Below are 14098 nucleotides of genomic sequence, written 5' to 3' on the forward strand. Positions count from 1 at the left end.
GGTAACGACAGAGGACGTGTTAGGAGTAACGACAGAGGACGCGTCAGGAGTAACGACATCTATTAGAATACTAAATCATGGTGGTGGAAGGACATTACTGCCACAGAATTGATCATCTTGGGCTGTAAAAACAACAGAGAGGGAGAGAAGGGTGAGGAGAGGAGAGTAGAGGATGTCTTGCTGCAGTGGAAATATGCTCTTGGCAATCTGCCCTGTAGTGGAGCTCTCCCATTCTAATATTTTACTGAGCATGAGATTAAAAAGTAATGACATATTACAAAAGCTCACTGTCCTAACTCTCTATCTCCTACTATTTATGTCTTCTCTCTCCCTCTTCTCCCTCTCTCTCTCTTTCTCTCCCACTATTTATGTCTTCTCTTTCTCTCCCACTATTTGTCTTCTCTCTCCTATCTCTCGCCTTCTTTCTCTCCCACTATGTATGTCTTCTCTCGCTCTCTCTCTCCCGCTATTTATGTCTTCTCTCTCCTATCTCTCGCTCTCTCTCTCCCACTATTTATGTATTCTCTCTCCTATCTCTCTTCCACTATTTATGTCTTCTCTCACTCTCTCTCAAATTCAATTCAAGGGGCTTTATTGGCATGGGAAACATATTTACATTGCCAAAGCAAGTTGAGTAAATAATAAACAAAAGTGAAATAAACAAAATATGAACAGTAAACATTACAATCCAAAAGAATGAAGACATTTCAAATGTCATATTATGTATATATACAGTGTTGTAAAGATGTGCAAATAGTTATTAAAGTACAGAAGGGAAAATAAATTAACATAATATGGGTTGTATTTACAATGGTGTTTGTTCTTCAATGTTTGACCTTTTCTTGTGGGAACAGGTGACAAATCTTGCTGCTGTGATGGCACACTGTGGTATTTCACCTATTAGATATGGGAGTTTATAAAAATTTGGTTAGGTTTTCAAATTCTTTGTGGATCTGTGTAATCTGAGGGAAAAATGTGTCTCTAATATGGTCATACATTGGGCAGGAGGTTAGGAAGTGCAGCTGAGTTTCCACCTCATTTTGTGGGCAGTGTGCACATATCCTGTCTTCTCTTGAGAGCCATGTCTGCCTACGGCGGCCTTTCTCAATAGCAAGGCTGTGCTCACTGAGTCTGTACAGAGTCAAAGCTTTCCTTAAGTTTGGGTCAGTCACAGTGGTCAGGTATTCTGCCACTGTGTACTCTCTGTTTAGGGCCAAATAGCATTCTAGTTGGCTCTGTTTTCTTGTTGATTCTTTCCAAAGTGTCAAGTAATTATCTTTTTGTTTTCTCATGATTTGGTTGGGTCTAATTGTGTTGCTGTCCTGGGGCTCTGTGGGGTGTGTTTGTGTTTGTGAACAGAGCCCTAGGACCAGCTTGCTTAGAGGACTCTTCTCCAGGTTCATCTCTCTGTAGGTGATGGCTTTGTTATAGAAGGTTTGGGATTCGCTTCCTTTTAGGTGGTTGTAGAATTGAACGTCTCTTTTCTGGATGTTGATAATTAGCGGGTATCGGCCTAATTCTGCTCTGCATGCATTATTTGGTGTTTTACGTTGTACACTGAAGATATTTTGGCAGAATTCTGCATGCAGAATCTCAATTTTGGTGTTTGTCCCATTTTGTGAATTGTTGGTTGGTGAGCGGACCCCAGACCTCACAACCATAAAGGGCAATAGGTTCTATAACTGATTTAAGTATTTTAAGCCAGATTCTAATTGGTATGTCGAATTATATGTTCCTTTTGATGGCATAGAAGGCCGTTCTTGCCTTGTCTCTCAGATCGTTCACAGCTTTGTGGAAGTTACCTGTGGCGCTGATGTTTAGGCCGAGGTATGTGTAGTTTTTTGTGTGCTCTAGGGCAACGGTGTCTAGATGGAATTTGTGCAGAAGATCTAGGTGCTGCTGTAGGCCCTCCTTGGTTGGTGACAGAAGCACCAGATCATCAGTAAACAGTAGACATTTGACTTCAGATTCTAGTAGGGTGAGACCGGGTGCTGCAGACTGTTCTGGTGCCCTCGCCAATTCATTGATATGTATGTTGAAGAGGTTGGGGCTCAAGCTGCATCCCTGTCTCACCCTACAACCTTGTGGAAAGAAATGTGTTTGTGTTTTTTACCAATTTAAACCACACATTTGTTCTCTCTCCCCCCCAGAGGCTCCAAGAGAAAGTGAAGGAGGGCAACCTTGACCCTCGAGAGAGCATGGTTGCCATGGAAGCGCAGGTCAGTCAGTTGCCCACCGCCGTCCCTCGACTCCCTCCTCTCAGTCATTTGTGGTAGTTCCGTCTGAGTGGGCATGTTCATTTACTTCCTCTGTGCTCTCTCCCTGACTGTGTCCCAAATGGCACCCTATTCCACATGACCAAAGCCCTAAAGTAGTGTGCTGAATAGGGACTAGGGTGCCATTTTGGGATACAGCCCCTGACTCCTGTCTCTCTGTCCCCTATGGCGTCCAGAGGAAAGACTTCCCTAAGGGGATCCCAGAGTGTGGTACTGACGCGCTCCGATTCGCTCTCTGCTCCTACAAGGCCCAGGGTGAGTGACTCTGCTCTTACAAGGCCTAGGGTGAGTGACTCTGCTCTTACAAGGCCTAGGGTGAGTGACTCTGCTCTTACAAGGCCTAGGGTGAGTGACTCTGCTCTTACAAGGCCTAGGGTGAGTGACTCTGCTCTTACAAGGCCTAGGGTGAGTGACTCTGCTCTTACAAGGCCCAGGGTGAGTGACTCTGCTCTTACAAGGCCTAGGGTGAGAGACTCTTCTCTTACAAGGCCCAGGGTGAGTGACTCTGCTCTTACAAGGCCCAGGGTGAGTGACTGCTCTTACAAGGCCCAGGGTGAGTGACTCTGCTCTTACAAGGCCCAGGGTGAGTGACTCTGCTCTTACAAGGCCCAGGGTGAGTGACTCCCATAGTCTCTCTCACTTCAGGTGTTTTATCTGATGAAAGAGGTCTATTTGTCAAACTCCATGTCTCTTTGTAGTTTTTCCCTTGAGAATAGCCCAGGTAGTCTTCCAAAGTTCTGACACAAAAAAACTGTTTGTTTTCATAGCTACAATGTCACTGTCTCTCATGCTGTGTCTGTCTGTCCGTCCATCAGGTGAGGACATCAGTCTGTCCGTGTCCCAGGTGCTGAGCTGTAGACACTTCTGTAACAAGATGTGGCAGACAGTGAGATTCACGCTGGGTGTACTGGAGGACAGAGGGGATGAACTGGGAACAGTGGAACAGGTAATGGATTAGATTTATACTGTAGCGGAATACCAACAGACATGACAATATTATATCCATGTTCATGTCACATTTTCACTCCGTCCTGCATTAATGTCACTGGGAGACTAAAGTGAAAATGTGACTGTGGAAGTTAGGATTCTCCCCATGATAATCACTGATTTTCCAGTCATTTAAATTCCTTAATTCCTGTTTGTTATAAACTAGGTTTCCATCCAGTAGTCGAGGGGCATAAAGATGGCGGCCAACGTGCACTTAACACAGATTCCTCGTTTTGCTCGTTCTCTCCGTATCGTACATTTCTCCCCGTTACTCTTTTTTTGTATGGTCATTAGCAGAGTTTACATGATCCCTATTTGTAGCTTCCGGATGCCAGGCAATTAGAAAAACCAAAACTGTAGATTGTGCTGATTTTTATTGGCACATTGAACCACGTCGCATGCCGTAGTTTAAACAGTCAGTCGGTAGTGCTTTAAATAATTACGTCATATCTTAATTCTGACATTTTTATGCACTTTCGCCATTGGCCGATGGATTTTCATGCGAAATATTCAAAAATCCTCATAAAAACAGTGTGTTTATTTTCCCAGCAGAGATGTTCCCATTCCCAGATAACAGACTGTGATGACGTAGAGCAGAGATGTTCCCATTCCCAGATAACAGACTGTGAAGACGTAGAGCAGAGATGTTCCCATTCCCAGATAACAGGCTGTGATGACGTAGAGCAGAGATGTTCCCATTCCCAGATAACAGACTGTGATGACGTAGAGCAGAGATGTTCCCATTCCCAGATAACAGACTGTGATGACGAAGAGCAGAGATGTTCCCATTCCCAGATAACAGACTGTGATGACGAAGAGCAGAGATGTTCCCATTCCCAGATAACAGACTGTGATGACGAAGAGCAGAGATGTTCCCATTCCTAGATAACAGGCTGTGATGACGGAGAGCAGAGATGTTCCCATTCCTAGATAACAGGCTGTGATGACGTAGAGCAGAGATGTTCCCATTCCTAGATAACAGGCTGTGATGACGTAGAGCAGAGATGTTCCCATTCCCAGATAACAGGCTGTGATGACGTAGAGCAGAGATGTTCCCATTCCCAGATAACAGACTGTGATGACGAAGAGCAGAGATGTTCCCATTCCTAGATAACAGGCTGTGATGACGTAGAGCAGAGATGTTCCCATTCCCAGATAACAGGCTGTGATGACGGAGAGCAGAGATGTTCCCATTCCTAGATAACAGACTGTGATGACGTAGAGCAGAGATGTTCCCATTCCCAGATAACAGACTGTGATGACGAAGAGCAGAGATGTTCCCATTCCTAGATAACAGGCTGTGATGACGTAGAGCAGAGATGTTCCCATTCCCAGATAACAGGCTGTGATGACGTAGAGCAGAGATGTTCCCATTCCTAGATAACAGGCTGTGAAGACGTAGAGCAGAGATGTTCCCATTCCCAGATAACAGACTGTGATGACGTAGAGCAGAGATGTTCCCATTCCTAGATAACAGGCTGTGAAGACGTAGAGCAGAGATGTTCCCATTCCCAGATAACAGACTGTGATGACGTAGAGCAGAGATGTTCCCATTCCTAGATAACAGGCTGTGATGACGTAGAGCAGAGATGTTCCCATTCCTAGATAACAGGCTGTGATGACGTAGAGCAGAGATGTTCCCATTCCTAGATAACAGGCTGTGATGACGTAGAGCAGAGATGTTCCCATTCCCAGATAACAGGCTGTGATGACGTAGAGCAGAAATGTTCCCATTCCTAGATAACAGGCTGTGATGACGTAGAGCAGAGATGTTCCCATTCCTAGATAACAGGCTGTGATGACGTAGAGCAGAGATGTTCCCATTCCTAGATAACAGGCTGTGATGACGTAGAGCAGAGATGTTCCCATTCCCAGATAACAGGCTGTGATGACGTAGAGCAGAAATGTTCCCATTCCTAGATAACAGGCTGTGATGACGTAGAGCAGAGATGTTCCCATTCCTAGATAACAGGCTGTGATGACGTAGAGCAGAGATGTTCCCATTCCCAGATAACAGGCTGTGATGATGTAGTGCATATACAAATACCTTAGATTCCCATGTAACGAATAAATAAATACAAGTTAAATGTCTTTGCATCTCATTTATAACCCTTCTGATCATTTTGTTCCAAAACAAATTGCCCACTCTGGTCTTGGTACGTGCTCTCTAGCCAACAGCTCACAGATACAGGCTACCTACATGATGACATTATTATGGACAACAGAGAAAGATAACTTTTATTGTCAAAAGGCAGGCAAGCATCGAATCATCCTAACTTATTTCATCTGTAGCCTAGTAAACTGTATGTTTTCCCGAGTCGTAGTGGGAGGACCACACACTATATCATCGTGTGACTGCACGTTTACTTTGATGTGATGGTTATGATATCAATATTTGCGCATAAAGGAGTTTCCAACGCCATTTCTTTCATTTTATAGATGCAAAAAGATCCCACGGTGGTTAGCGTATTTTGTTTTGTTGACATTTGGAAAGTTTACTGACAAATGTTCTGTTTCCATCAGGCCTGTTGTGACATTTTCTATCAGACATTTTTACTGGCATAAAAAGGTGGGATGGAAATCTGGTAATAGCTGTAAATATATATTGTAAATATGACTCTCTCTCCCTCCTTCTCTCGGTCTCTTTCCCTCTCTCTCTTTCTCTCCCTTCCTCTCTCTCTCTCTCTTTCTGTCCAGACCTCTCCTCTGAACAGTATGGACCAGTGGGTTTGTTCTAGGCTCTATAGCACTGTGCTCCAGTGTGAGCAGGGCTTTGAGAGATATGAACTCCACTCTGTTACTGCTGCCCTGCACTCCTTCTGGCTGCACAGCCTCTGTGACATCTACCTGGTGAGGAGAATCTGTCATGGACTGTAGTTTAGTAACGGACATCAAGGACTGAAGAGAAACGCTCTGTCTTCTCTCTAACTGTCTCTTGTCTCTCTCTCTCTGTCTCTCTCTCCCTCTCTCTCTGTCTCTCTCTCTCTCTCTCTCTCGCTCTCTCGTCTCCCTCTCTCTCTCTCTCTGTCTCTTGTCTCTCTCTGTCTCTCTCTCTGTCTCTCTCTCTGTCTCTTGTCTCTCTCTCTCTCTGTCTCTCTCTCTGTCTCTCTGTCTGTGTGTGTGGTGTAGGAGTGCATCAAGCCAGTGCTGAGCCAGGACTCTGGCGCCGGGGCGTTGGGTCAGATCGACACAGTGCACACTGGGAGAGGTAGCCAGAGAGAGAAGCAGGAGGTCAGGGCTGTTCTCTACCACTGTGTGTCTGTCTCTCTGGCCCTCCTCTCTCCCTTCATGCCCTTCCTCACTGAGGAGCTGTGGCAGAGGCTCTACCTTCTCAGGGGAGAGGGTGGTGATAGCGCCGTGGCTAGCTTGTGTCTACAGCCATACCCACAGTCTTCACAACTGGTAAGAGAGTAGTAGGGGGGAAAGGGGGGTCCTATTCAGTTGCACAACTGAAATGTGTAGTAAACTCAGCGAAAAAATAAACGTCCTCTCACTGTCAACTGTGTTTATTTTCAGCATACTTAACATGTGTAAATATTTGTATGAACATAATAAGATTCAACAACTGATGCATAAACTGAACAGGTTCCACAGACATGTGACTAACAGAAATGGAATAATGTGTCCCTGATCAAAGGGGGGGTCAAAATCAAAAGTAACAGTCAGTATCTGGTGTGGCCACCAGCTGCATTAAGTAATGCAGTGCATCTCCTCCTCATGGACTGCACCAGATTTGCCAGTTCTTGCTGTGGGATGTTACCCCACTCTTCCACCAAGGCACCTGCAAGTCCCCGGACATTTCTGGGGGGGAATGGCCCTAGCCCTCACCCTCCGATCCAACAGGTCCCAGACGTACTCAATGGGATTGAGATCCGGGCTCTTTGCTGGCCATGGCAGAACACTGACTTTCCTGTCTTGCAGGAACTCACACACAGAACGGGCAGTATGGCTGGTGGCATTGGCATGCTGGAGGGTCATGTCAGGATGAGCCTGCAGGAAGGGTACCACATGAGAGAGGAGAATGTCTTCCCTGAAACGCACAGTGTTGAGATTGCCTGCAATGACAACAAGCTCAGTCCGATGATGCTGTGACACACCGCCCCAGACCATGACAGACCCTCCACCTCCAAATCGATCCCGCTCCAGAGTACAAGCCTCGGTGAAACGCTCATTCCTTCGACGATAAACGCGAATCCGACCATCACCCCTGGTGAGACAAAACCGCGACTCGTCAGTGAAGAGTAATTTTTGCCAGTCCTGTCTGGTCCTGCGACGGTGGGTTTTTACCCATAGGCGACGTTGTTGCCGGTGATGTCTGGTGAGGACCTGCCTTACAACAGAACCTGCCTACGAGCCCTAAGTCCAGCCTCTCTCAGCCTATTGTGGACAGTCTGAGCACTGATGGATGTATTGTGCGTTCCTGGTGTAACTTGGGCAGTTGTTGGTGCCAACTTGTACCTGTCCTGCAGGTGTGATGTTCGGATGTACCAATCCTGTGCAGGTGTTGTTACGAGAATGATCAGCTGTCCGTCCTGTCTCCCTGTAGCGCTGTCTTAGGCGTCTCACAGTAAGGACATTGCAATTTATTGCCCTGGCCACATCTGCAGTCCTCATGCCTCCTTGCAGCATGCCTAAGGCACGTCCACGCAGATGAGCAGGGACCCTGGGCATCTTTCTTTTGGTGTTTTTCAGAGTCAGTAGAAAGGCCTCTTTAGTGTCCTAAGTTTTCATAACTGTGACCTTAATTGTCTACCGTCTGTAAGCTGTTAGTGTCTTAACGACCATTCCACAGGTGCATGATCATACATTTTTTATGGTTCATTGAACAAGCATGGGAAACAGTGTTTAAACCCTTTACAATGAAGATCTGTGAAGTTATTTGGATTTTTACGAAATATCTTTGAAAGACAGGGTCCTGAAAAAGGGACGTTTGTTTGTTGTTGCTGAGTTTATGTAGATACTAATATATACACATAGACACACACACACTCACTTTATACCCATTTAGCTATAGACTTAATGAAATCCTATTGGCTATAGAGCTGTGAGGATCATTACACTTATGAGGCTTGGAGACTTAGGAAAAAAAGGTGCTATTTAGAACCTAAAATGGTTCTTTGGATTCCATGTAGAACCCTCTGGAACCCTTTTTTCTAAGAGTGTACTATGGTAATGTCATTAGTGCTGAGAAACTAATAGTCACTTCTGTGGTTTTGGTTTCTCTTCTTCCTTGGTTTGTTTTACCTCTATCTCTCTCCCCCTCTTGTTATTCCTGCTCAACTTCCTGCCAGGCACACTGGCACTTCCCCCAGGAGGAAGCAGACTTCACTCTGGTCCAGGAAGTGGTGAGAGTAGCCAGGTCCCTCAGGGCCCAGTGTGGCATGACCAAGGAAAAGCCTGACAGTAAGTCATTGTCACATCAACGTCACAACTTAGCTCAACTGGATAGATAAATGTTATTCCTATTGGCCTGATATTGTATAAGTTGTTGTCGCAAACACTTTACTTCATGGATCTCACAGATTTAGTAGTCGACCACACAGAGATTTGACAGATGACCTATACCGGTGCTTTAATGTGACCATTGCATGTTCTACATGGTTATATACTGCTCAAAAAAATAAAGGGAACACTTAAACAACACAATGTAACTCCAAGTCAATCACACTTCTGAGAAATCAAACTGTCCACTTAGGAAGCAACACTGATTGACAATAAATTTCACATGCTGTTGTGCAAATGGAATAGACAACAGGTGGAAATTATAGGCAATTAGCAAGACACCCCCAATAAAGGAGTGGTTCTGCAGGTGGTGACCACAGACCACTTCTCAGTTCCTATGCTTCCTGGCTGATGTTTTGGTCACTTTTGAATGCTGGCGGTGCTTTCACTCTAGTGGTAGCATGAGACGGAGTCTACAACCCACACAAGTGGCTCAGGTAGTGCAGCTCATCCAGGATGGCACATCAATGCGAGCTGTGGCAAGAAGGTTTGCTGTGTCTGTCAGCGTAGTGTCCAGAGCATGGAGGCGCTACCAGGAGACAGGCCAGTACATCAGAAGACGTGGAGGTGGCTGTAGGAGGGCAACAACCCAGCAGCAGGACCGCTACCTCCGCCTTTGTGCAAGGAGGAGCACTGCCAGAGCCCTGCAAAATGACCTGCAGCAGGCCACAAATGTGCATGTGTCTGCTCAAACGGTCAGAAACAGACTCCATGAGGGTGGTATGAGGGCCCGACGTCCACAGGTGGGGGTTGTGCTTACAGACCAACACCGTGCAGGACGTTTGGCATTTGCCAGAGAACACCAAGATTGGCAAATTCGCCACTGGCGCCCTGTGCTCTTCACAAATGAAAGCAGGTTCACACTGAGCACATGTGACAGACGTGAGAGAGTCTGGAGACGCCGTGGAGAACGTTCTGCTGCCTGCAACATCCTCCAGCATGACCGGTTTGGCGATGGGTCAGTCATGGTGTGGGGTGGCATTTCTTTGTGGGGCCGCACAGCCCACCATGTGCTCGCCAGAGGTAGCCTGACTGCCATTAGGTACCGAGATGAGATCCTCAGACCCCTTGTGAGACCATATGCTGGTGCGGTTGGCCCTGGGTTCCTCCTAATGCAAGACAATGCTAGACCTCATGTGGCTGGAGTGTGTCAGCAGTTCCTGCAAGAGGAAGGCATTGATGCTATGGACTGGTCCGCCCGTTCCCCAGACCTGAATCCAATTGAGCACATCTGGGACATCATGTCTCGCTCCATCCACCAATGCCACGTTGCACCACAGACTGTCCAGGAGTTGGCGGATGCTTTAGTCCAGGTCTGGGAGGAGATCCCTCAGGAGACAATCCGCCACCTCATCAGGAGCATGCCCAGGCGTTGTAGGGAGGTCATACAGGAACGTGGAGGCCACACACACTACTGATTCTCATTTTGACTTGTTTTAAGGACATTACATCAAAGTTGGATCAGCCTGTAGTGTGGTTTTCCACTTTAATTTTGAGTGTGACTCCAAATCCAGACCTCCATGGGTTGATAAATTTGATTTCCATTGATCATTTGTGTGATTTTGTTGTCAGCACATTCAACTATGTAAAGAAAAAAGTATTTAATAAGAATATTTCATTCATTCAGATCTAGGATGTGTTATTTTAGTGTTCCCTTTGTTTTTTTGAGCAGTGTATAAGCTGAGTTGTGTACTGGAGAGAATCTGATTGAAATCTGATCTATGATATGTAGCATCCCTCTGAAAAACTCATTCTGTCTTGTGAACGTTATGATCATCGTGTAAACAGTGTTCTGTTTCCGTCTGAGCATTACGCTATACTGTATACATTAGAACCAGATGAACCAGTGTATTCACCCTGGCAGGGCCATTGGATTTCAACTGTATGTCATAACAGTGTCATAATATAGTCATCAACGTGACAAAGCCTTCTAGAAATAAGGATTATGTTTCCTATCTGTTCTAGTGTAAGCTGGACTAAAAAACCTGTTCTAAATATGGTAAAGATATGGACCATCTTTCTGACTATTTAATGGCTTGATACTCTTTAGAATGTATATGAATGATGTCATAATAATGATTATTATTATTAATCATGTATACTAATAAATGGCATATCCTCTGTGTTCCAGTGTGGGCCGTGTGTTCGCCCAGCCAAGCCCAGATCCTGCTCCACTTTGGCCCTGCTGTACGAACCCTGGGCCGAATCACCAAGCTCCACCTCCACTGTCCTCAGGGGGCCGGCTCCCTGTCCTTCCCGTCGGCTCCGCCTCCCCCTAAAGGCAGTGCTGTGGGTGTGGTCGACCACTCCTGTCAGTTACACCTCAATGTTCAGGTAATCTTCGGGGTTCGGTGTAATCGCACAGATTTCTAGAAATGGTCCATTGTAATATGGTACTGAGTTGTTTGCCTTCTTCCAGGGCGGTGTGAATGTGGGCAAACTTAGTCTCCAGCTCTCCCAACGCAGAGAGAAGCTCCTCTCTAAACTGGAGCAGTCCCTCTCTCGAACCCGTGTGCCAAACTACTTACAGAAGGTTCCGGAGCGAGTGAGGATAGAGACCGAGAACAAGGTAAGATATAAAAACCTGGGAAGTGGGTGCATGAAATGTGGCAAGGGTGTGTGTTTGTGAGATAAACGGGCCGATGACAGAATGCCTCACACACTCACTTGCCACAGTCCCCGGTGACCAACACAACGAGCTATATGGCATGTTGGGAGAGCTCACTGGATGATGGGACTTTTAACTCAGTTTGCTCGTGTTGTTGATCCTTGTCTTTGTAATCATTTCTGATGTTTGTGATGATAAAGTACTACTGACTCTAGTTTATTTATTTCACCTTTATTTAACCAGGTAGGCTAGTTGAGAACAAGTTCTCATTTACAACTGCGACCTGGCCAAGATAAAGCAAAGCAGTTCGACACATACAACAACAGAGTTACACATGGAATAAACAAACATACAGTCAATAATACAGTAGAAAAATAAGTCTATATACAATGTGAGCAAATGAGGTGAGATAAGGGAGGTAAATGTAAAAAAAGACCATGGTGGCAAAGTAAATACAATATAGCAAGTAAAACACTGGAATGGTAGATTTGCAGTGGAAGAATGTGCAAAGTAGAAATTGAAATAATGGGGTGACGGACCTCTAAATATTAAATAGATTTACCATTTTAATTCAGGCATGGAAATCACGAGTTCGGTAGCTGAGCATGACATTTTTAGTATGCGTAGTATGGGACATTAGATAGTGCAGTATTTGTATACAATAGAAAAACATGTGCATGATCTCACAATAACAACCTTTGTATTTGTCACGTGAGCAAACTTGCTTTCATCCTGTGATCAAATGTGTTGATATAAACCGGGGCAAGCTGGAGCAAAATGGCCGACATACCAGCATGTCTACTGTTTACATCCAAAATGGCATCCTATTACCTCATGAGGCTCTGGTCAAAAGTAGTGCACTATATAGGAAATAGGGTGCCATTTGGGACAGAAACCATTGATGAAGATGTTCTTGAAAGAGACGTTGCTTTGTATTTCTGTTAAATTATCCGCCTTCATTCCCTCCCCCACAATGGAATGTATCTGTTTAGATATCAGCCTTGGAGCAGGAGCTGAGGAACATTGAGGAGCAGCTGTCAGCACTACAGGGACCTCCGAAACACAACTCTGGTCAAAAGTAGTGTACTATGTAGGGTTTTTCACTAGTTCCCACGGTCAAAGTTTTTTTTTTTTTTTTTTTTTAAATGCACATTTTTGTTTTCATTAATTTTTTACGATAGACAATTTATTTTAAGTTGGGGTTAGGTATAAGGTTAGCAGTGTGGTTAGGTTTAAAATCAGATTTGAAGAAGATACATTTTAGAGCTAGGTGGGGTTAACTAGTGATGACCACTGTGAGGAATAGGACCCTGGTCTAAAGTAGTGCACAACGTAGGGAATAGGTCCCTGGTCTAAAGTAGTGTACAACGTAGGGAATAGGGTGCCATTTGAAACACAGTCACAGTGAGCGAGGACCTCCCTCTACATGGACAGCTTGACTGTCTACAGTGTCTGTCTGCAGGGCTTCAACTCTGGATCGGACATAATCATGGACTAACAGGTTTCCTGCCATTGAACACCAAGAACTGCAGGCCCTGGAATAACTACAGTGGTGACCCTTGCTTGGAGTCAAGCCCCCCAACTTCTGAGCAAAAGTGTTTTAATTGAATTATATATTTAAAAAATTACATAAAAGGCTATAAAACACCAGAAAATCAGCTCCAAGTTATTTTAACTTTGGAAATGTGTTCCAAAGTAATCCCACGTATAATAGAGAGATGTATGTTATCATATAAAAATATAAGCAAAGGTTTGACATGTTTGTTTTAGTTAACTATTACACAGAACAAAAACATTTATGCAACATGTAAAGTGTTGGTCCCATGTTTCATGAGCTGAAATAAAAGATCCCAGAAATGTTCCATGTGCACAAAAAGCTTATTTCTCTCGAATTTTGTGCACAAATTTGTTTACATCCCTGTTAGTGAGTATTTCTCCTTTGCCAAGATAATCCACCTGACAGGTGTGGCATATCAAGGAGCTGATTAAACAGCATGATCAATACACAGGTGCATCTTGTGCTGGGGACAATAAAAGGCCACTCTAAAATGTGCAGTTTTGTCACACAAGACAACGCCACAAATGTCTCACATTTTGAGGGATTGTACAATTGGCATGCTGACTGCAGAAATGTCCACCAGAGCTGTTGCCAGAGAATTATGTTAATTCCTCTACCATAAGCCCCATCCAACATAATTTTAGAGAATTTGTCAGTAGGTCCAACTGGCCTCACAACCGCAGACCACATGTAACCACGCCAGCCCAGGACCTCCACGTCCAGCTTCTTCACCTGCAGGATCATCTGAGACCAGCCACCCGGACAGCTGATGAAACTGTGGGTTTGCGCAACTGAGATTCCTAGTTCCGACTAGCGCGGGATCGCCATTGCATGGCGCAGCATGCTTTATTGGCATGTGAAACATATGTTTACATTGCCAAAGCTGTATCTGTCTGTATCCCGATTTCCACTAGTTGCCACAGTCAAAATTTGACATAGTAAACATTCATGAAAACAAAAATGTGCTTTTTGGTCTTCATTTAAGGTTTGGGTAAGGCATAAGCTAGCAGTGTGGTGAAGGTTAGGTTATACTCCCCTTGTCCTAAGGGTAAAAAATGACCCACCTTCACTAAACCCCTAAAATAAAGCAGTTTAAAATCACATATTAATTAGATCAAGTCGAAATGGGCGGGGTTTATGACTAGCAACGACACTGTATCCCTGAAA

At 44.9% G+C, this 14098-nt stretch overlaps 1 protein-coding gene across 1 annotated transcript in view; it reads left to right on the top strand.

Moving 5' to 3' along the window:
* vars2 (valyl-tRNA synthetase 2, mitochondrial) overlaps nt 1-13235 on the top strand; it is a 29955-nt gene extending 16720 nt beyond the window's left edge. Inside the window, exons 22-30 of the mRNA XM_055877340.1 lie at nt 2151-2219; nt 2453-2531; nt 3092-3222; nt 5961-6113; nt 6393-6665; nt 8555-8666; nt 10897-11099; nt 11185-11334; nt 12366-13235. Of these exons, the coding sequence (XP_055733315.1) occupies nt 2151-2219; nt 2453-2531; nt 3092-3222; nt 5961-6113; nt 6393-6665; nt 8555-8666; nt 10897-11099; nt 11185-11334; nt 12366-12455 (1260 nt within the window). The 3' untranslated portion in view covers nt 12456-13235. The remainder of the gene's footprint in view (nt 1-2150; nt 2220-2452; nt 2532-3091; nt 3223-5960; nt 6114-6392; nt 6666-8554; nt 8667-10896; nt 11100-11184; nt 11335-12365) is intronic.
* The last annotated feature ends 863 nt before the right edge of the window (nt 13236-14098 follow it).

The sequence above is a fragment of the Salvelinus fontinalis genome, chromosome 22 (genome assembly GCF_029448725.1).
Source record: "Salvelinus fontinalis isolate EN_2023a chromosome 22, ASM2944872v1, whole genome shotgun sequence".
Classification (NCBI taxonomy): domain Eukaryota; kingdom Metazoa; phylum Chordata; class Actinopteri; order Salmoniformes; family Salmonidae; genus Salvelinus; species Salvelinus fontinalis.